The sequence below is a fragment of the Odocoileus virginianus genome, chromosome 3 (genome assembly GCF_023699985.2).
Source record: "Odocoileus virginianus isolate 20LAN1187 ecotype Illinois chromosome 3, Ovbor_1.2, whole genome shotgun sequence".
In the NCBI taxonomy this organism is placed as follows: domain Eukaryota; kingdom Metazoa; phylum Chordata; class Mammalia; order Artiodactyla; family Cervidae; genus Odocoileus; species Odocoileus virginianus.
The window spans coordinates 38,350,150-38,373,623 of NC_069676.1; the positions used below are offsets into that span (position 1 = coordinate 38,350,150).

General features: G+C 32.8%; 1 protein-coding gene across 1 annotated transcript; it reads right to left on the reverse strand.

Moving 5' to 3' along the window:
• Positions 1-6,423: 6,423 nt before the first annotated feature.
• Positions 6,424-7,362, reverse strand: LOC110148832 (olfactory receptor 2L2-like). Its single transcript, XM_020911039.2, has one exon. It carries the CDS (start codon positions 7,360-7,362, stop codon positions 6,424-6,426), a length of 939 nt encoding a protein of 312 aa, XP_020766698.2.
• Positions 7,363-23,474: the final 16,112 nt, after the last annotated feature.

The window sequence follows — 23,474 nt, forward strand, 5'->3', positions numbered from 1 at the left end:
TATGTTTATGGTCAATTCAGTAGGGAAATATAGGTTTTTAAATTTAGTTTGTTCCAAAATTATTATGTCTCTAAACATTTTGCATCATATATTTTTTGTATTGTTTTTCTGTAAATACATAATAATGACATGTTTACATAGGTTATTGTTTCCCTGTTCTGTTTATATTGGCCAAAATTTAAGAAAAGAGAAAAATGAGATTAATTCAATAAAAACATATTAGCATATATTCTTAAAATATTACATTTTTGGCAGTTATCTTTATTTTAGATTACATAATTTCACTTTACAATAACCAAGACATGGAAGCAACTTAAATATGAATTGACAGCTGCATGGATAAAGAAGATGTAGTGTATATTATATGACAATAAAAATATAAAATAATGTCATTTACAGCAGCATAGATTGACCTAGAGATTATCACACTAAGTGAAATAAGTCATTCAGAGAAAGATATCTCTTGTATGTGGAATCTAAAAAAACAAAACAAGAGACTCACAGACATAGAAAACAATTGTATTGTTAGCAAAGTATTAAGGCAGAGTGGAGGGATAAATTAGGAGTTAGGGATTAACATATACACACTGCTATATATTAAATATATAGCATTTAACATATGAGCTTCCCTCGTAGCTCAGCCAGTAAAGAATCTGTTTGCAATGCAGGAGACCTGGGTTCAATTCCTGGGTTGGGAAGATCCCCAGGAGAAGGAAATGGCAACCCACTCCAGTATTCATTCCTGTCTGGAGAATCCCATAGACAGAGGAGCCTGGCAGACTACAGTCCATGGAGTTGCAAAAGTAGGACACATCTTAGCGACTAAACCAGGACCATGTATTAAATATATAGCCAATGAAAATCTGCTATATAGTATAGGGAACTATATTCAGTATCTTGTAATAGCCTATAGTGTCAAAGAATTTGAAAAAGAATATATACATATGTGTGTGTGTGTGCATGTGTGTGTATGGATAGATAGATAGGGCTTCCCAGGTGGCACTAGTGGTAAATTATCTGCCTGCCAATGCAGGAGGCATAAAAGATGGGATCAATCCCTGGTTTGGGAAGATATCCTGTAGGAGGAAATGGCAACCAACTTTTCCTGGGAAATCCTATGAAGGGAGGAACCTGATGGGCTATAGTCCATGGGGTCACAAAGTATCAGGCATGACTGAGCATCTGAGAACATATAGATATATGTGTAATTGAATCATTTGTCTGTATGCTTGAAACAATATAACATTGTAAACCACCTATACTTCAATAAAAAAAATTATTTCCTTTCTTCTGGAAAAACACATTAAACTATAAAATAATTTTCATGTATTAAAATAAATAATGAAAATTTTATTAGTTAGCTGTAATGGTATTTAAAAAATATTCAAGAATGAAATTTTATTACAGATTAAAACATAAGCATTATAGTTCTTATAGTTTTCAGTAAGTAAATTAATTATACCCTTTACTTGGGAAGAGGTAATATAGATTCAGTGTAAATTTTTTAAGTGATTTGGAAAATATTCTGTTTTTGAATTATGATGTGTCTCAGTGAAGATTTCTTTATTCATTATGAATTCATTGGGCTTCATGAATCTTGGCATTCATTTCACCTAGTTTGGTACTTTTGTTGTCACTATTGTCAACATTGCTTTTAATAAGCTTTTTGCTCCCTTTCTCTTCTTCTTCTGGGATTCCTGTAATCCATATATTGGTGCTATATGTAATCTCTTATGTGCTATAGGCTTTTTTCACTACTTTTTTATTCTTTGCTGTCCCTCTGACCATTTAATCTCAAATAAATTATCTTTAATCTCACAGATTCTTTCATTTGATTAAGTCAGTTGTTTAGTCTTTATTAATTTGTTTCAGTTCAGACACTATGGTTTTGTTTTAGAATTAGAACTTCTGTTTGCTTCTATTTATGTTTCTACTTTGTTTGAATTTTGCCTTATTTGAATCTTACCTTGTTACAAAAATATTTTCCTGATTTTGTTTACTTATTTGTATTCTTCAACTTGCTTAAAGAAAAATATTCTGAATTATTTGTCAGGCATTTATGAGATCTCTATTTTTTATAGCCTATTGCTTGTGATTCATTTTGTCATTCAGTAGTGTCATTTTTCTCTGAACCTAAGGAAACTTGTAGTCTTGAATTGGTGCTTTTACATTTTCAGCAGTCACTCTATTCTGTACAAACTGAGTTCAAAAGGGAAAACATTTCCCCAGTAAGCCCAGTCAGGGATTTTGGGCAGGCCATCAGACAGCACCACGCACAGGCTTACTCACAGGGTCTAAGGGTGAGTGGGATTATTGTTTGCGTTTAAATTAGAATTGGGTACTCACTTGACTTTAATTTCCCCATGGACGAGCTCTGAAGGAGAAAAAAGTGTGTCTCTGCCCTGTGTGTCATGGTATTTAGAAAAGAGTGACTTAGGTAGAGTAAAACTATCCTTCCTACCCTCTTCAATTCATCTTATCTAATTCCTGTGCTCCACCTGAGTACTATAACCTCTCATTTGGAATCCAGAGCTCTTATAAATGCTCATGGATGTTTGTGCATGGATGCTTATTTATGTTCATGTTCATTGAAGGGATTCAGGCTGGAATCTTGTATTCCACCATCTTTTGACAGGATAATCACATGTGAACAGGTCAAGGTAGCTTTGCGTTCACTCAGAAAAGTACTGGCTGAATCTGTCACAGCCCATAAAGCACCAGGAAACCCAGGAAATAAATTGATTATGAAATACCCATTTACTCTCAAATAGTGCATGGAAAAATGTGGGTATTGAGCGCCACATATCTCTCCAGGAGACACCAGAAAATAATGCATAGTGTGGAGCCATGGTTTTTGGTTTACTGGTGGAAAATCAAACTTACAATCAAGAAAAAAGAAAGACAATTTTACTTAAGTCAAATTTATGTTTATAACCTGAGGAATAGAAATTCAGAACCTCTGGAAATGTCCCTACTGGTCAAATGTTAGACATGTACTTTTGTATATTCTTGAAGAAAATAATTTATATATTATATTGAAAGAATATAAGTGAAGTCACTCAGTCATGTCCAACTCTTTGCAACCCCATGGACTGTAGCCTACCAGGGTCCTCAGTCCATGGAACTTTCCAGTCAAGAGTACTGGAGTGGGTTGCCATTTCCTTCTCCAGAGGATCTTCCCAACCCAGAGATTGAACCCAGCTCTCCTGCATTGCAGGCAGACACATTACCATCTGAACCACCAGGGAAGCTGTCATTATACCGACAGGTTGGCATTGTTCACAAAGTTCATCAGAGATGTTTTAGTTATGTATTTACAAAGTGATGCTTCAGGCCATATGACATCCTGTATAGGATGAAAATGTAATATCAATGTTAAAATTTACAAGGCTGTAATTTCTTCAGCTGTCTGAAGAAAGGGACCACTTTTTTCAAAGATTGATTGCATTTTCCTGATTTGAAGAGGTCTGTTTAATGTTCAATGGAGATGCACACTGTACTTTGAGAAAGATCAACCACAAAGAGGGCATGATGCTATTTTTTTTTCTTAGTTTGATTGCTCTACCCTAGAAAAATTTATGATGTTTTCCCTTCACATCTTCCCCCTTTTTGATCATAAATCTTTTGATTAAAAGCATTAAGATATCAAGTATGTGGTCCCTCGGTGCCAGAGTGTTTGCTTATCTGTCCTAAATCCATCAATGCCTTTTATACTGGGTATTGTTAGCCCAGTTCTTTCTTGCTCTGAAGTGTATTATGCAGGTAGGATGCTAGGCAAGGACTGATATGAGTTAAAGTGTCTGACAGAACTCATGCCAATTATGTCTTATATGGTCATTGTTCAAGTCCACTATTTTATATATACATCTAGATATAATTGGTAGTTTCAATTTAAGTATTATTATTTCTATCATCTTAGGGCTTTAGGATTTAGTAAATTATTTAAATATTGTAAATAAGCATAGATGTATATACTGACAGAGAAATGTTTTTGAGATTATATATTTGATCAATCATGTTGACTTTCTGTATGATCACTGTGTTTTTTCTCTGACAATAGACTTAAAGCAAGCAGTGATATATATATTGAGTAACTTGATAGCTAAGGAAAGAATAATGATACATATTATGAAAATAATAATTGTCTGTATAACAGAGCAGAAAATGTTGCCTAGTCCTGAGGGGAGCCTAATAAACAGATAATTCAAAGAATCAGTCTTTTTTATACCTCATAACTATTTTTCCTTTTGAAAAAATGTTTCATAAGCTTGTTTCAACTTACCCAGAGCTGCTGATGAAAGTGCAACAACTTGTGTGAACAATAACACACACAACCTGTTGTATGATGAATAGAAAATATGAGGCAATGACATTATCTAATAATATGTGGGCAAAATGATTAGGGATTTCTGTTTTGCTACAATACTCTTCGTGGTTTTTCAGCCATTTGATCAATAGTGGTTGATAGAATTTTAAGCATATCCCCACTTATACCCCTGTGGTAGAAACAAAGCTTTCTAAATGTTTTTCCCACCAGATATCTTGGTATCCTGATAGCATGGATCTCTTGAATCTGTAATAGGGAGAGAAAGGAGGTTCATTTGTCTCTTTGCAAATAAACACAGGGATAACATAAAATTCCAATAAGCATAAACCTTCCACTTGGCAGCTATTAGGACATTTATATGCCCAATCTGGAGAGAGTGAGTCATTTCCAAAACTGCATGTGATGACAAAAACTGGGGTTCACAGATGACTCCTCCCAGAGTGCTTTCACTGGGAGTTTTGTTCATTGAAAGCTATGTTAACATGATATTAAAACATAGAACCCTTTTTTGCAGGCTTTCCAAAAGCTATCCATATGAAATTCAATATGGGAGAATTGATGACAGAAATTATTTATATTTTTCTCTTTAAGACAGGTGTTAATCAAGTAAAGGGTGGAGTGAGAGGGTCCTAGGCTAAGTCGAGCTGGTTTCTAAGAATGGAGGGTAAAGTCAGACAAGAGATATTATGTTACTATGTTGGAGAATTTGAACAAAGGATATGACCCTTGTTTTCCTTGGCACACCTGAGAGGTAAAGAATATTGCTGCTCTGATAATAGGAGGATAGTGATAACACTTCAACCAGGACTTTCACTTGAGCTGATTGATATTTATTGAATGCAGTAATGGGATCTGTTTAGGAAAATGATGAATCCTTAATATGAATTGAAATTTGTTCTTATAAATTAACTTTCTCCAACCTCTTTCAGTAGAACTATGGGATACAGTGAGTAGAGAATAAAATCTCATCTGAGTTTTATCACCTAATGTGACAGTTGAAGTGACTGCTTAGGATGTAAATTGAGTATGTGCCAAGTGAGGGGATGGTTGCTAGAAAGTCTTTGGTATTTCTAATATCTAGTAATGAGACAAAGTTTTGACCCACTTATTGTATAACTTTACAATTTCCTTGATCTCTATTGACATCTCCAGGTCCTTATTGTTGAATCCCAAGTATACCAATATTAAATCAATTCCCTAGGGTACACCCTAAAAGGAATATGAATTATTTCCATTCAGTATAGTGTAAGGACTTCAGAATCCCTGGTGAAGTCTCAACTAAATCTCTGAAATATATTTTCCTTATACTGAAGAAAAGAATGTTACTGGCAATTACAGGCCTAGAGTGAAAAGGAAATGAGATCTTCTGACTTTTAATTTGATCTTGTCATTCAGAAAACACGTTTTAAGCGTATTGAAATATAAATGCAAAATAGTAGAACTCATGCTGAATGACAACTTAAGTTAGTTTTCATTTTTATTATTGCATACAAAAAATCATTTAAATGTGTAGCATATTAATAAAAATTAAAAGCTTTTTAAATTAATAGGGAAAATGCATAATGAAGAAAAAAGAGAGAGGCTGAAAAACATGCATATACATATATATATACACACACACACATATACATAAACATATAGATATGGATATACAGATTTTTGCAAAAAAGATTTGTGTAAACATGAGTGGTTTTCTCCTCTAGGTTAATTTTAGTCCATGCAAATTTAATGATAAAATAAGATTTTAATAATTGTATGCTGATTAATAATAATAATTAAAATCTTATTTTATCATTAAATTTGCAAGGACCAAAATTAATCCAAAGGAGATTTTAATTGTTGTATGCCAATTAATGGGGCTTCTCTCTGTTGGTAAAGAATTTGCCTGCAATACAGGAGACCTGGATTCGATTCCTGGGTAGGGAAGATTCTCTGGAGAAGAAAATGACAACCCACTCCAGTATTCTTGCCTGGAGAATCCCATAGACAGAGGAGCCTGACAGGCTCCATGGGGTCACAAGAGTCAGACATGACTACACCACCATGCTGATTAATAAATTTGTATTTAACATCTAGGTCTCATGGAAAAGCTGTCTTTACATTTTCACAAAACAGATTCTCTGAATTGCTCTTCTCAAGGCCCCCATCACCTCCTTGTTTCTCATGCTGTAGATAACAGGGTTGAGCGTTGGGGTAAGGATGGTGTAGAAGACAGCAAGAACCTTGTCCTCTGTTGGACTACGCAGAGATTTTGGACGGAGATAAGTGTAAGCAAATGGTGCAGAGTAGAAAGTTACCACAGTGAGATGGGTGCTACATGTTGAATAGGCCTTCTTCTTCCCTTCTGTTGAGTGCATTCGATACACAGCAAGGAGAACACGGCCATAGGAAAATACAATACAAGTGAAAGGCAACAAAAGAAAGATGATGGTGCTCACAAATACTGTGTACTCATAGACCCAGGTGTCCATGCAGGCCAGAGTCAACATGGCTGGAACATCACAGAAGAAATGATTGATGGTCCTGGATCGGCAATAAGGGATATGGAGGGCATATATGGTGTGGGCACAGGAGTTGATTGAGCCCAGGAGCCAAGATCCTATTATCATAAATACACATACTTTTCTACTGATTTTGATGGGATAGTGAAGAGGAAAGCAAATGGCCACATAACGATCATAAGCCATAGAAGCCAAGAGCAATCCTTCTGCACCTGCTAAAGTCAAGAAAAAGAAGCTCTGTATCCCACATGCAATGAAGGAGATAGACTTGTTTCCAAATAGAAAATCGTAGGCCATTTTGGGTACAATGTTGGAAATGTAGGTCAGGTCCATGAGAGAGAGCTGACTGAGTAGAAAATACATGGGTTTCTGAAGTTGGGTGTCCAGAAAGATGAGAAGGATCATGGAGAGGTTACCAAATAGAGCCGTTAGAAAAATGAGAACAATGAGAATAAAAAGAAATAGGCCAATTATTGAAGATGGGAACAACCCCAGTAAGACGAAATAAGTTGATGTTTGATTATAATTTTCCATGTGGCATTAATATAATTTTTCCTAAGGCAGACACAAAAGCAAGAAAGTCAAGTAAGCTATTTTGAAATTGTTGCATGATTAAACTGTACTATTTAACAATTTACAACTCTTAAATGAATAACTGAACCTATTAATTTTGGAAAAGCAGAACTTTTTGTTTTTTTGATCAAGAGACTAGAACTTGAAAATACAAACATTTTGGCCTATGAGCTTTTGCAGGAAATCTTTAAAATTGTAAAATCATTAGGATAAGTATGCTTTACTACCCTATAAAAACTCAAGTCACATCAAACTTAGGTAACATACTCAAAATATATTCTTAAGAAATCATGCAAATACATGTTTTCTAATTATATTTTGAATAAATGTTTATCGCCATTAAGAAATTATTTATTTTTCATATTCAAACCCTAGGGCTTACCTTTAAATCTGTAGTAGTCTATCACTTATGTTGAGAAGCTATTATTCTTTCTTAAGTTTTTTTGAACAGAAATATTAAATCAAGCTTCCCTGAATTCAGTAACATTATTTGAGTCCTCTATTATGAAATCAAGATGAATATCATCAAGTACCATCTACACAAAATTATGATCTTCCTCTTGAATGAGATTCTGAATTCTGTAAGTAACGAAGAGCATTTGCCTATATAGCTCTAGTTCACACTCATTGTAGTTCGATAAATCTGTGCAAAATCTCAACAATAACATATATTTTACATCTCTCTGCTTCTCTAGCACTTATATGATAAATAAATTTCATCATACACATTTAATTTTAACTTTTATTATTTTATTTTAAAGCTCCTCCCAATTCTGAGCAAAAAACTGAAGCACTTATAATCTCTCCCTGTTAAAACACAGCTATAATTATGATTAAAAATATATATTATAAACTAAAAGAAAGTGGGTGAACATGAGGCACAATAAGAGATGAAATAGTTTAGGATCCTATGAAATAATAAATTTGGAAATAAAAATGATCAGTGTTTTAAATGGAGAAAAGAAAAATGGCATCCAAGGGTTCTTCCTCATGGTGGGAGGAGGGATTCTTAGGACATATTGTAAGGGAACAAGCCATACATAATTATTGTTATTTTAGTTATAATAATTGTTCTAGTGCCAAAATTGTTAGAATTTTAAGAAAGACTGCTACAGGAAAGACTATGGTTATGTGCACATACACACACACACAAATACTTACTCACACACAGAAAAACCATGCAATGAAATACAATGATTTAAAAATGCAAAAAAATGCATTTAAAAAATAAGAATTATATCTTCAAAGAAGTACAATACATTACTATTCTACATTATAAATATTATTAAATATATAAAATAAATTGCAAGGTAATAAAGTCTCTAGCAAATTAAAATAATAATGTTAATTGACAAGGAAGACTAAGTGAAACGTTCAGTGACAAAATGAAAAATATCTAACAGAATAAAAAAAGGCAAAAAAATCATAAAATTTGTCTTTTAAAGGGCATAAGAGTTAGAGAATATAAGGGAAGAGATATAAACTTATTATCACCCCTACAAATTCATATAGAGAAAGTGACTTAGTATTATCAAAGAAACACGTTTTTCAGAATTGATATAAATGAACCACAATATTCAAAAAGCATGAACAGAACACAGGAAAATAATTAAACAATACTCTTTGAAAGATATTTTCTTGAAAATTCTAAATGTCTTGAAAAGATTTTTTGAAAATTCTCAATGTTGCCTATAATTGAATGATCCTGAAAGTGTCCTGACAGAAACAGCAATAATGAGAATTATTGTATAAAAATACTAACTAGGGACTTCCCTGGTAGTTCAGCAGCTGAGACTTCACGCTACCAATCCAGGGGTCCTGGATTTGATCTCTGGTCAAAGAACTAGATCCACATGCCACAACTAAGAGTTCTCATCCTCCAACTAAAAATCTCACATGCCACAACTAAAGATCCTGCATTTCACAACAAAAATCAAAGATGACAAATATTGCAACTAAAACCCAGTGCACCAGACAAATAAATAAATATAAAAAAATACTAACTAAAATGTCATCAGGTTTTACAATAACTTATGTTTTTGTATTTTAGTAAAATGTACAAAAAATGGAAAAATGCTGTCAGCATAGCCATGCCAGAAACTGTGTTGCAACTATGTTGGAAGGATGAGAAAAGAGAAAAGCATGAATGTGATTGTATGAGGGGTAGAAAGTTTCCCATCCACAGTGGCTAAAGTGTCAAGAGATACTATTTGATATTTATTATTAGAAAGCAAGTATATTGATGAAAAGTATATTGATAGTGGGCTATTGGGGCTTTACTGGTGGCTCAGATGGTAAAGAATCTGCCTGCAATGCAGGAAATCTGGGTTCAATCCCTGGATTAGGAAGATCCCCTGGAGAAGGCAATGGCAACCCACTTCAGTATTCTTGCTTGAAGAATTCTATGAAAAGAGGAGCCTGGCAGGCTACAGTCCACGTGGTCACAAAGAGTCAGACACCACTGAGCAACTAACACTTTCACTTTCAGTGAGCTATTGAGATCATGTTCTTACTCTACTTGAATAAAATATTAAAGGGATGTAAAACTGATGTTGCAGTTGAAAATTGATCTCACAACTAACATTAGACTCAATGGTGAAAGACTAAAAGTTTGTCCCTTAAGATAAGAACAAGGCAAGAATGTCCACTTTTGAAACTTCTAATTAAAGTTACAGTATTATAAATACTAACATTTTGGCAAGCAAAACAAGTTAAAAACACTGAAACTCTAAAGAAAGAATTAAAATTATCCTGCTTCAGAAGTGATGTCTTAAATGTAGGAAATAAAAACTTCTTAGGACTAATAAACAGAATCATGAATGTTGCAGGATACGTAATTGATTGTATTTCTATACAAATAATGTTAAATACTAAGAAGGAACTTAAAACAATAACATTTAACATATCATGAAAAAGAATAAAAGCTCTAGGAAAAAACAAAGAAATGACAAAAGATATGCACTAACAGTCACAAAACATCACTGAAATAAACTAAAGGAGAGAGAAATGCCAGCACATGAGAAAACAGTCTGTACTCATGGGTTGAAAAACTGACTATTGCTAAGATGTCAACATTACCATAAGCAAACTACACGTGCAATGAAATGACTTCCATAATTCCAAGAGAATTTTGAAGAAAGAAAATAATACATTTTAAAATCCAAATAAAAATCTTAAATACACAGAATAGCCCAAACAATCTTATGAAATAATTGAACTTATTCTTTCTTATTCAAAACTTACTACAAAGCTATAATATATATAAAAATGTGTAGTATTGGCAAAAACAAACATAAACCAAAACAATTCAGTAGAGATACCAGAAAAAAATATATATATGGTCAAATGATTTCGAGAAGTGTCTCAAAAGTTCAGTTGAAATGTCTTTACAACAAATATTTCTAGAAAACTTGACATCCACATGCATATAAGGAAATAGGACCATTACTTTACTACATACACAAAAATTAACTGTATAATACCAAAAACATGTTCAATACCAACAAAAATATAGATACTGGAATTTGTCAAAATTAAAAACTTCTGTATGATGATGAATTTTATCAGAATGAATAAGCAGCCCACAGAATGGAAAATATTGATATATATCAGATAATGAATTGTAATAGAGAATATATTAAAAAACTATAACCAAGCAACAGAAAAAAATAGTTTTCAAAGGTTAGATACATGTGAATAAATATTTCTTCAAAGAATATAAACAACTAACCAATTAACACAGGAAAATATAGTCATCATCAATAATTATTTGAGAAATTCAAAGAAAAAATACAATAAGATACCACATTTCACCTTTAGCTATGTTTTAAAAATGCAGAAAAGAGTAAGTGTTGGCAAGAATATGAAGAAATTACAATACATGCAAAGCTGGAAGGAGTGAAAAATGATATAACCACTCTGAAAAGTACTATTGCAAATTACAAAGCAACAACAGAAGTGTAAAATAAAAATATGGGTCAAAAATCTCACTTCTGAGGTTACATCCAAAATAAAAAATAAAATCTAGAATAGATATCTATACACTCATGCTCTTAGAAGCTTTATTTGCAATAGCTAATAGGTAGAAGCAACACAAATGTCTTTTGACCAATCAATGGATAAGCAGAAGGTGATTTTGCTACATTCTACAGCATGGATAAAGCTGACAGTGTGCTAAGTAAAATAAGCCAATCATGACAAGCCATACACATGATTCCACATATATGAGTTACCCAGTATAGTCAAATTAATAAAAGTGAAAGTAGAATGGTGGTTTCTAGGAACTAGGATGTGAGAGGAATGAAGAATTAATGTTTAATGGGTACAGAGTTTCAGTTGGGCAAGATAAAAATGTTCTGGATGATGTATGTAATGGTTACACTATAATGTCAGCAAATTCCATGTTATTAACCTAGTACACTGGAAATAGATTATATATATATATATATATATATATATATATATATATAATATTTGCAAACAATAGAAAGTCAAAAATAGAATTCATATGTAACTGACAATATTTAATATATGGAACTTCAAAGATACAGTAAAAAACTTATACAAGGACCTGAACATGTGTAGAAGAATCAATCTTCAAATAATGTGTGTTGTCAGAATTTTGCAAAGGGAAAAATGGAAGAACAATTATTTTTTCATAAATGTCACTTGTATCCCACATGATGTAGAATATTGGACTGATTCCCCAGTATACAATTTATACTATAATTTAATTAATGACAAGTTATATTATATGAAAGCAATGATTCTTGTTACATGTATTTTATATAGGGTTGTTTAAAGCAAAGTTTCCTTTTGGTAATTAATATTATCACATTTTAAAAGAGAAAATAGGATGGGGAATACATGTAAATCCATGGCTGATTCATGTCAATGTATGACAAAAACCACTACAATATTGTAAAGTAATTAGCCTCCAACTAATAAAAATAAATGAAAAAAAAAGAGAGAAAATAATAAGCAAGAAGTGAAGCAATGAATAGTACACCATACCTGATATTTGATTCTACATATCATGACTGCCAGTGGAACATTTTTTTGCTAGTTCATGTTGTACTAGTCTTGTATTCAGCTATGTGATATTACTTAAAAGACTCCTACATCTGACGAGAAAGCAGATGTTGAATATTAGCCTTAGGTACGTCAAAATCTAAAGTGAAATGGAATTTTTTCTCAGGTAAAAATAAATTCAAATAGCCCATTTTTTGACATGCTTTTAATCCACTGGGGAAAAAAACAGTAAATAATCTACTTCTGATTATGAAATATTTTTTATCTATTTTATTTTTAAAGTTTTCCTTAAAAATTGCAATCTAGGTATCAGCAATAATGACTATACATAGGAGAAAAGATTTAACTGAAAAAAAGACATTTGATTGTGGTTTCATGGTAAGGAGACTAAACAAGCCTTGAATCTGAGCCATATCCTATGTGGAAGAGAGAAAAAAGTCTAAACTTTTATAGACCATCTCTATATGTTGGTACTTAGAATGTGTCAGGACATGTTCAAGGATTAAATTGTATTTAACCTTGACCACTATCTCTTGACCTTGACACCATCGCTGATATTTTATAGTGACAATATTGACATTCAGAGATTTGAAGTGGTGTTACTTTAAGATATATGTTTCTAGATTTAGATTCCCAGATTGATCTATCTCTCTATCTACCCATCTACCTATCTATCTAAATGCATTCCTTATCTCCTTTAGTTTATTACACAGATATTATTCATATATATTTTGAGATCATTAAGCTGAAATTAGATTGGGTTACTTTTTATTGATCAACACAGAAAATACTGACAAGGAAGAAAGAAAGAGAGAAATTAAAATCATTAAAATATAAATTCTATAAAAGTGGTAGAGGTCGAGAATGTGTGTTAGACACAAATGGATTTCATTGTTTATAGTTTACTCATTTTGACATATCCTTCTACTTTATTAAATATACCGGCTTTAAAGCATTTTCACTCTACCTCACAATCACAGCACATTATATTTGAAATTATTCTCTCAAAGCTTCTAAATGAAATTCAGTTCATGTTTTTTCCCCAAAAGAAGTTTCTCTTCCCAGGAGATTTCACTTGCAAAGGAACAACCATATTATCTGCATGTAATTCAGGTTACACATATACATGTTCTATATGAGGTAAAACCATCCAGTCACTGTCCAGGTCTCAAAATAAGTTACATATAACTATCCCTTAAAGTCAAAATGCATCAATTTACCAGCAAACTTTTTTCCTTATGTTCATATTGAGAGTTGAAACTGAAATATTGGGAAAAAGCCTTCAGTCATAAATTTTTAAAAATGCTGTCTTTTAAATTGTAGTTTTATGTTTAAAATTATTTTTAAAAACTGAGTCACAATGATACAAAGTGAGTTAATTCAAAACTGTATAGTAATATAGTAACTGAGTTGGAAAACTTGAAAAATTGTCCCCTAGAGTCCAAATAATGTAGAATTTTCAACTGAAGCACAAATTTTTATACTCTCCACTCTTCTCACTCTTGATCAAATGATTCTCAAATAAATATTATTCTTGGTTACAAAATAAAGCTATGTGATTATTCACAGAGATGCAGAAAGAATGTGGATTTACAAGTTTTCTTAAATTAAATTTGTTGGATGTATTATGAGAAATCTCAGATGAGATTTTCAAAAATCTTTAAAGCTCAAAGACACTCTACCAGATTTCACAGAAATTTGGATTTCTTCTTCTCTTAAGATTTCTAAGTAAACTAAAATGCTGAACATTCTCTGTACTAACCTGCCTTTCTCATTATGTGTAGGGCTGGGAAACCAGGTTACTGGGGTAATTTTACCAAGAGGCCTTTGAAGGAAGTAAATTCTAGTTCTTAAAAATTGACTGAGAGTACTCAGTCTAAATTTTTATAATGAGAATTATTTTAGGGACTTCCCTGGTGGTCCAGTGGTTGAGAGTCTGCCTGCCAGTGCAGGGGACATGGGTTCAATCCCTGGTCTAGGAGGATCCGACATGCTGCAGAACAACTGGGCCTGCACTCTGGAGTCAGTGAACCGCAACTACTGAAGCCCCACGAACCGAGAGCCTGCATCCCCCAAGAGAAGCCACTACAATGAGAAGCCCACACATACACCATACACCACAGCATAGAGTAGCCTCTGCTCACCACAGCTGGAGAGGGCCCACATCCACACAATGACAAAGACCCAGTGCAGCCAAAAAAAAAAAAAAAAAAACCCAAAGAATTATTTTGCATTTTTTCAAGTGTCTAGAATTTTTATCATTACAAGATGTCTTTCATAGAACCACGTTACCCAGAGGTAGGTTCTTTGGAGTCTAGATAAATATAGTGAAAGTCACTGAGTCGTGTTCAACTTTTAGTGACCAGGCCTGAATACTGGAGTGGGTAGCTGTTCCCTTCTCCAGGGGATCTTCCCAATCCAGGGATCGAACACAGGTCTCTAACCCAGATCTCCTACATTGCAGGCAGATTCTTTACCAGCTGAGCCACCAGGGAAACCCAAGAATACTGGAGTGAGTAGCCTATCCCTTCTCCAGCGGATCTTCCCAACCCAGGAATCGAACCAGAGTCTCCTGCATTGCAGGTGGATTCTTTACCAGCTGAGCATAGCAGTCCATAATACCCTCACATGGAGGCCTGCTTGAGGTTCCACATTCCTTCAAGTGTTTCCACAATAAGTTCTAATAGAGAAGAAACAGAGTACAAAATGGCTTACATTAATCTACTGACTTAGGAATTTTACCGATACTATTTAATAATCAAGTAATATGTATTTTCAGTTTTAGAAAGTATACATTAAGAGAACAATCATTTTTTACTATAAAAAGAGACCTAGAATACACAGTGAGCATTTGTATGTGTAACTTTTTGTATGCTTCTAATTCCTATTACTCAGTGAAATCTGTGTATTATTAGGTACATAGATAATAAGGAAGACAGAAACTTTCAAAGATAGACACTGATTTTAAGAATATGTCCTTCAAATTTGGTTTCACAATGAGAATGTGTTTATTTTGCTTCATTAATAGTTACACCAAAGAGAGTTTAGGTTTAAAACTGTATATAATTCTGGCCTATCTACCTACAAGAAATGTAAGATTAGATTAAAAATGTTACATATCTGAACATGTGTTTTTTAAGCAGAACAGATGCAAAGAAATATGAGCTATTACAAGCTACATATGAGATGAAACACAAAAGCACCGCATGCTTGGCTATAAAATATCATTAAAGAGGAGCTGTAATTTTAGCACTGTTATCAATATCCTTGCCATGCCTGTGTGCATGCTAAGTCATGTCTGACACTTCAGGCTCCTCTGTTCATGGGATTCTCCAGGCAAGATTACTGGAGTTGGTTGCCATGCCCTCTGGGGTCTCCCCAACCCAGGGATCAAACCCGGGTCTCTTACATCTCCTGCATTGGCAGGTGGGTTCACTGGCACCACCTGGGAAGACCATCCTTACCATACCATCATTTCAATACACCTGTCATCCACCACAATTGCATGATTATATAGTTTTCAGTTGTCTCTTTATGATACATCCATTTGATTCTCACAAAATCTCTGCAAGGCCATTTATTCAGATATTATTATTCTTTCACTGGAAATTCATTGATGTATGCAAGAAGTAAAAAGTAAATAAAGAAAATGTAAAAGTTAAAAGCACAAGATACTTCAATTTTACATTGCTTTTTAAAAAAATATGAATTGGATAACCATAAAAAATACAGCTAGTTACTTGCATTATTTCTAGATGTTATCCTTCAAATTATTTATATATATAAATAACAAATATAAAATAAATATATAAATTATTTGTATATAAATAATAAATATATATAAATTATTTATATACCACAATAGGGCTTCCCAAGTGGTGCTAGTGGTAAAGAACTCACTGGCCATTTCAGGTAGAAGTAAGAGATGTAGGTTCAGTCTCTAAATAGGGAAGATGCCCTGGAGGAAGCATGGCAACATGTTCCAATGTTCTTGCCTGGAGAGTCCCATGAACCGAAGAGCCTGATGCTCTACAGTCCATAGAGCTACAAAAAGTCTGACACAACTGAAGCAATTTACTCACTCACGCATATCTATATTCACAGGCAGGTAATGATAGCCATTTTTAATCTTCATTATATTTTCCTTTTTCATATCTTCATATAAAATTTAGACAATTTCTAGACTTTGATTTGAAAGTCTGAATTCATGTACAGTAAAAGAACAAGTAGGAAACAGTATTAAGATTACGATGGATGCTTTGTACCCACTCTTCATTCACAAAAAATAAAATAAAATGAGCAGGAAATAAGAAATATTGTCCTCCACAGTCAGTCTTTATTGAGCATTGGGACCCTTAAGTGTTAGATTTATTCTTCAAATGTAACTCTGCACATCCAAAGCATACTGTAGTATAAATCGTATTGGCTCTATCTCTTCTAAGACCCTTATCTCACTCCCTTTTCAGAAAGCACATTTATGGTCAGGTCCAAAACCACTGTCTGCTGTCCATTTCATTCTCTACAATTTCTGCTGAACGGTACTGTAAAAAGTGCAGCCACTCACTCGACATCAGACTCCGTTTAGAATCTTCTGTTTCTTAACATAACAAATGTTACATAGATCACATCACTCCTTTTCCAAAGTGATACCTAAAATCCTGAATGATTTCAACCCAAATAATAACCAACACTGCCAAAAGTGTTAATCCAATAGAATCAGCTTCTATCAGATTATATAGTATGCTTGCATGAAAACGTCTTTACTCCTAAAAAATTTGATTTATATTACCTATGCTGTTTTAAAGCATTCTCTTCTCGGTTGCAGTCTATCTCATTTTCAGAGGATACGTAACAGCCACTGGATACAATGATTCCTTCCTTCTTTAGTGAGTATTGTTTATCCTTCAATTTCCTTTTATCCCATAAAGTTCTTATTTTAATTATGGTCAAAAAAGATTTTAATTTATATAAATATTTATTGCATATTTTGTCACAGAATGTCATAATTATTTTCAGTTATATTTCAGCATATGTTATAGATGAAGGTAGGCAACTTACTATTCACTGTAAGTTCAGAATAATAGCTCACAGACAATATCAGCAGTTACCGATTTTACCACTTTGCACTATCATTTTACAATCAGTAATTTGCAATCAGATCAGTTATCAGAATTGCATAATAACAAGTGTTAGGTTTAAAAAGAGCTTCATGTCTTAAAAAAATGTGAATAAGGATTTGCACAGCCCATTTATTTCTTTCTTTAAGGATATATATTTTAGTATATTAAAATATCTTGTTAAAAAGGTTAAGTCAAATAGTTTTGTTTTTTGAATTCCTTGGGTAATGAGATGCCTGGTTGAATTCATTTATATGTATATATAATATAAATTTATATATATATAATAAATGTATATATTATATAAATAAATATATTATATATATATAGCAGTACTTTTTCTGAATAAACTTTTCTTAAGCACTTGCTGAAGAATCCCTCCTCTTCATTAGTGAATAAAAATAAAATGCAGTTTGAATTAGTACCTTTTATTATATCCACAGTTTCACAAAATCAGTGGCTTGATTACAGCAGTTCAATCTTCATAATATAAGGAATGTCATTTTCTGAGTAGATGCCTTTGAAAAATTTCTAGACAAATGTACATGTTAAATTTTATCTCCACTTATTTTAAATACCTCTGTGTGAACTCAGGAGAAACAATGATTTGATTCTAAGCCTTTTTTAACTGGACAGTCAATTTAATCCTTTTTTTTTTTTTTTTTTTTCCTGAGGCAGAGGGAGTAGGTATTCACTTAGCAACATCCACTGGGATTTAGGCAATCTAGGTCAAGTCCTTAATATTTCAGGATGGCCATAAGCCAAGTTTAAGAAAAGAATTGAATTGCAATAACTTCTAGAGATATTTTCATTCTTAAGGGTCAATTCAGTGGGGGGAAAATTATTTACTCAGGTTCTAATATTATTGTGTCTCTAAACTCTGTGGATCATGTATTTCACTTACTTTATTTTACTTTGTTATTTTTTTGTTCCCACCAAGTGACTCATGGGATCTTCCCCGACCAGGCTTTGAACCCAGAGCTTGGCAGTGAAATCACAAGTCCTAACCACTGGACAGACAGGGAATTCCTGAGTATCCTATATTATATATGTTGCTCTTCAGTTAGTGAAAAGTAATAATTTGTATGTATATATTCATGTATTATCCAGTTGTGATTATATTGACTAAAAAATCTAATAAATCAAATGGAATGTGTTTAATTTAATGAGATCATATAAGCAGAAATTCTTAAGCTATCACACATGTTGGAGTTATCTATTTTAGGTACTGCATAATTGCAAATTGTTTTCATTTTTTTAGAAAAAGCTATTAAATTAAATTATAAAACAATTTTCATGTATTAAACCAGTAAAATTATATTGCATGCTATCTGCAATGATATTTAGAAAATATTCAATAACATTTTATTAAAGATTAATACTTAAGTATTCTTATTTTTTCCTAATTTTCAGTAAATGAATTAAATACAATTTTTACTTGGGAAGGGGTAATATTGGTACCATCAAAATTTTTAAAATTTATTTTAAAATACTTGATCAAAAAGCAATTTCATTTACCATTGTATAAAAAAAAATAAAATACCTAGGAATAAATCTACCTAAGGAAACAAAAGACCTATACTCTGAAAACTATAAGATTCTAATGAAAGCAATCAACGAAGACATAAACAGATGAAAGCATGTGCCATGTTTGTGAGTTGGAAGAATCAATATTGTCAAAATGACTATACTACTCAAGACAATCTACAGATTCAATGAAATCTCTATGAAATTACCAATGACATTTTCCACAGAACTAGAACAGCAACAACAACAAGAAAAAACCTCAAAATTTTATGGAGATACAAAAGAACCTGGATAGCCAAAACAATCTAGAGAAAGAAAAATGAAGCTGGAGAAATCAGGCTCCCTGACTTCAGACTATATTACTAAGTTACAGCCATCAAAACAGTATGGTACTGGCCCCAAATTAGAAATATAGATCAATGGAACAGGATAGAAAACCCGGAAATAAGTCCATGCCCTTATAGTCAATTAATCTATGACAATGGAGGCAAGACTGCACAATGTTGGAAAGACAGCCTCTTCCGCAAATGGTGCTGGGGAAAGTGGACAGCTACATGTAAAAGAATGAAATTAGATCATTCTTTAACTCCATACAAAAAAATTAAGCTCAAAATGGATTAAAGATCTAAATGTTAGAAGGGACACTATAAAACTCTTAGAGCAGTCTCTGACATAAATCACAGCAAAATATTTTTTAATCCTTTTCTCAAAATAGAGGGGAAAGAAAGCAAAAATAAACAAGTGGGATCTACTTAAACTCAAAAGCTTTTCATAGTAAAGGAAATAACAAATAAAAACACAAACCACAGATTGGGAGAAAATATTTGCAAATGATGTGACTGATAAGGGATTAGTCTCCAAGATTCACAAAGAGTTTATGACACTTAATAGCATCAAAGCAAACAACCCACTCAAAGAGTGGGCAGAAGATGTGAATAGATATTTCTCTAAAGAGGACATACAGATGACCAATAGGCACAAGAAAAGATATTCAAAATAACTAGTTATTAGAGAAATGAAAATCAAAACTGCAATGAGATACCACCTCACACCAGTCAGAATGAATATCATCAAAAAAGTCCACAAACAACAAAAGCTGGAGAAGGTATGGAGACAAGGAAACCCTCTTGTGTGGTTGGTAGGAATGTAAATTGATACAGCCACTATGGAGAACAGTATGGAAGTTCCTTAAAAAGCTAAAAATAGAGCTACAATATGGCCCTGAAATCCCACATCTGGGCATATACCCAGAAAAAAAAAAAGCCTGAAAAGATACATGCACCCTAGTGTCCATTGCAGCACTGTTTATAGTGACCAAGACGTGGAAACAACCTAAATGTCCATTGACAGAGGAATAGACAGAGAAAGATGTGATATATATATACACACACACAATGGGACATTATTCAGCCATTAAAAAGAATGAAATAAGGCCATTTGCAGCAATATGGATGGACCTAGAGAGTGTCATACTGAGTGAAGTAGGTCAGACAGAGGAGAAATATCATATGACATCTCCTATGGAATCTAAAAAGAAATGATACAAATGAACTTACTTACAAAACAGAAAGAGATGCACAGACTTAGAAATTGAACTCATAGTTGTCCAGGGGAAGGGACAGTTAAGGACTTTGGGAAGGTAATGTATATGCTGTTATATTTAAAACAAATACCTATTGCAAAGAACACAGAACTTTGTTGAATGTTATGTGCCAGCCTGGATGGGAGGGGTGTTTGATGCTAGAATGGATACATGTATATGTATGGCTGAGTCATTTCACTGTTCACCTGAAACTATTACAACATTATTAACTGGCTGTACCCCAATACAAAATGTTATTGGTATTAAAAAATAAAAATTAAATTAAAAAAAATCAACTAAAACTCCCCAAAACAAAAACAAATTCAGTTAAGTACTCGATTTTTGAATTACAATGTGTTTCAGTGAAGACTTCTTTATGTTTAAATTTTTGAGTTCTTTGGGTTTCATGGATCTGGATATTCTTCTCTCTCTCTCTCTCTCTCTACTTCTCTACATATGTATATAGTAAGATGCAATATCTGTAAGAATTTAAGTTAGAAACAAATGAATTTGTGTATGTGCTACCAAGAAGACTTTTCTTTAGCTCTCAGGGTATAATCATCCTCAGGGAAACACAAATGACCATATTTGTGTTAGCCACAAGGTGGTAGCTATATTGGGATGGATTTTGGTTTAATCAGAGAATTATTGAGCTCAGCAAGTCCAGGTATTAATAGGATCTTGAAATACTCTTATATTTCCTGAACATACTATGAAAGGTGGTGTAAATTGCATACATCCCCAGGAGTCACCAAAACTGCAAGCATGGTGTGGGGCTATGCATTTGAGTATTCTAAAAGAAGTGACAATTGTAATAGGGTATCTGTTTTTAATTTTTGTATTCAACCCCCTTTTTTTTTTTGGTCACATTGGTCTATTAATAATCATGAGGCTTCCCATGTGGCAGAGTGGTAAAAAATATGGTTGCCAATACAGCAGACACAAGAGACACAGTTACCATCCATGGGTGGGGAAGAACCCCTGCAGTAGGAAGTGGCAACCCACTCCAGTATTCTTGCCTGGAAAATTATATGGACAGGGGAACCTGGTGGTCTTCAGTCCATGGGGTCACAAAGAGTCGGACATGACTAAGTGACTGAGTATGTATATGTATGTATGTACAATATTAATATTGTATATTAATAATAACATTACCTATTTTGAAAATTATACTTCTCATATAATCCTCACACATAAGGATCATTTAAAGATATAATGAGAAGCTACAGGACCTCTATTTCAGCAGAAAGTCTAGATAAATTGACCATTTTTCTGTATTTAGTCTCTCAATTGACATCTCTTACAAAGCATAAGTTCTGATATCTATGCTAAATAGTTGCTGCTTTGTCTGACTTTCATCTATGAATTATGAATCGTTGATCCCAAACTTTAAACTTTGGAATGACTGAATTGAAGAAGCAAGAGATGTGCACTTCCAGTAAGGAAAAGAATAACAGTAAACAAGTTTTCCAGAGAAGCTTATCATTTTGTTCAGGGTTGTGAGTGGTGCCTAGGAGGAGCAACAGTAGTGTCTTTCTTTACATGAAATGTCCTCAGGCACATTTTGGAAATTGCTTGTGTTGATATAATTTCCAGACTGATTTGCTAGCATTTCTGGCAATTCTGCAAATTCATTATTCTTTTTAATATAATAATTTATGAATAAATCAGAATTGATTTATTTGTATTGAGAAATAAATTTACTTCAGTTAAGTATTTAAGCTAATTATATTCTAAATCCCATTTAATTCAGTTGTACAACATCGCTGCATATGAATAAATGTTTAGTAAGCCTTTGGTCATGGATGTTAAGCAGTAAAAGTCTTCTTTTTCCTTCAGTTTGGATTTATATCATGTAATATGAGGTATATTTTCAACAGAAAACTATCTTTTTTTAAAATTTTATTTATCATCCAGTTTTTCTTTTTCTTTTGATTTGAGAAAAATTTCCATATTAAGAAATAAGCAAGTAATATTCATTACCATTTGAAAATCATTTGTCTAATCAGTTCAAGCTCAAAAAATATCTAAATGTTCACTAATATTTATTATAAAAATATCCAAATTCATATTATTTCTTCAAAAATGTGTTTCTTCTACTTTTGAAAAAATGATTCTTTTCTACTATAAAATACATTAGTCATTCATCACTCATGATTTTGATAATCCAAGATTTCTTTCTAGCTTCTTACTATTTAATACTCCCTGGGATTAAGAGTTCTCTGGTCTTGGATTTAGCACTCCCACTCCAAAGTTTTAGGCCTGATCTCTGACTGGGAACTGAGACTCCACAAGTCTTTTGTCATGGCATTAAAGAGCATTAAAATAAACATAAAAAACAAAAAACAAAACAAGAAATAAGAGATGAGTCCCAAATAAATGATGAATATAAAATCAAGCAAATAATAACAAAAATAATTGAACACATACACATACATATACACACATGAACAAAACCAATACAGTCCAAAGAAAATAAAGTACAAGAAATTGACCTGGTGAGCAAAAGAAACCAAAAAATGATATTGACCAATTAAAGGCAAAACTATCTAAAGCACAAACTAGAAAACAAAATCAAAGCAAGGGGCCAAATGGGAAATAAAGGGAAAAAAACAAAATTAACAAATATGGTGAAAAAAGGAAGAAAAAAGAGGAAGAATAGAAAACAAAGTTAAACAGAATTACATAAGAAGATTTATGTATATTAAAGAATAGCTACAGCAGGAAAAGAAAGATAAGAAAACAAACAAAAGAAAAAATAAGATTTTTTAAATAATTTTAAAAAATTAGATTAAACATACACACACACACACACA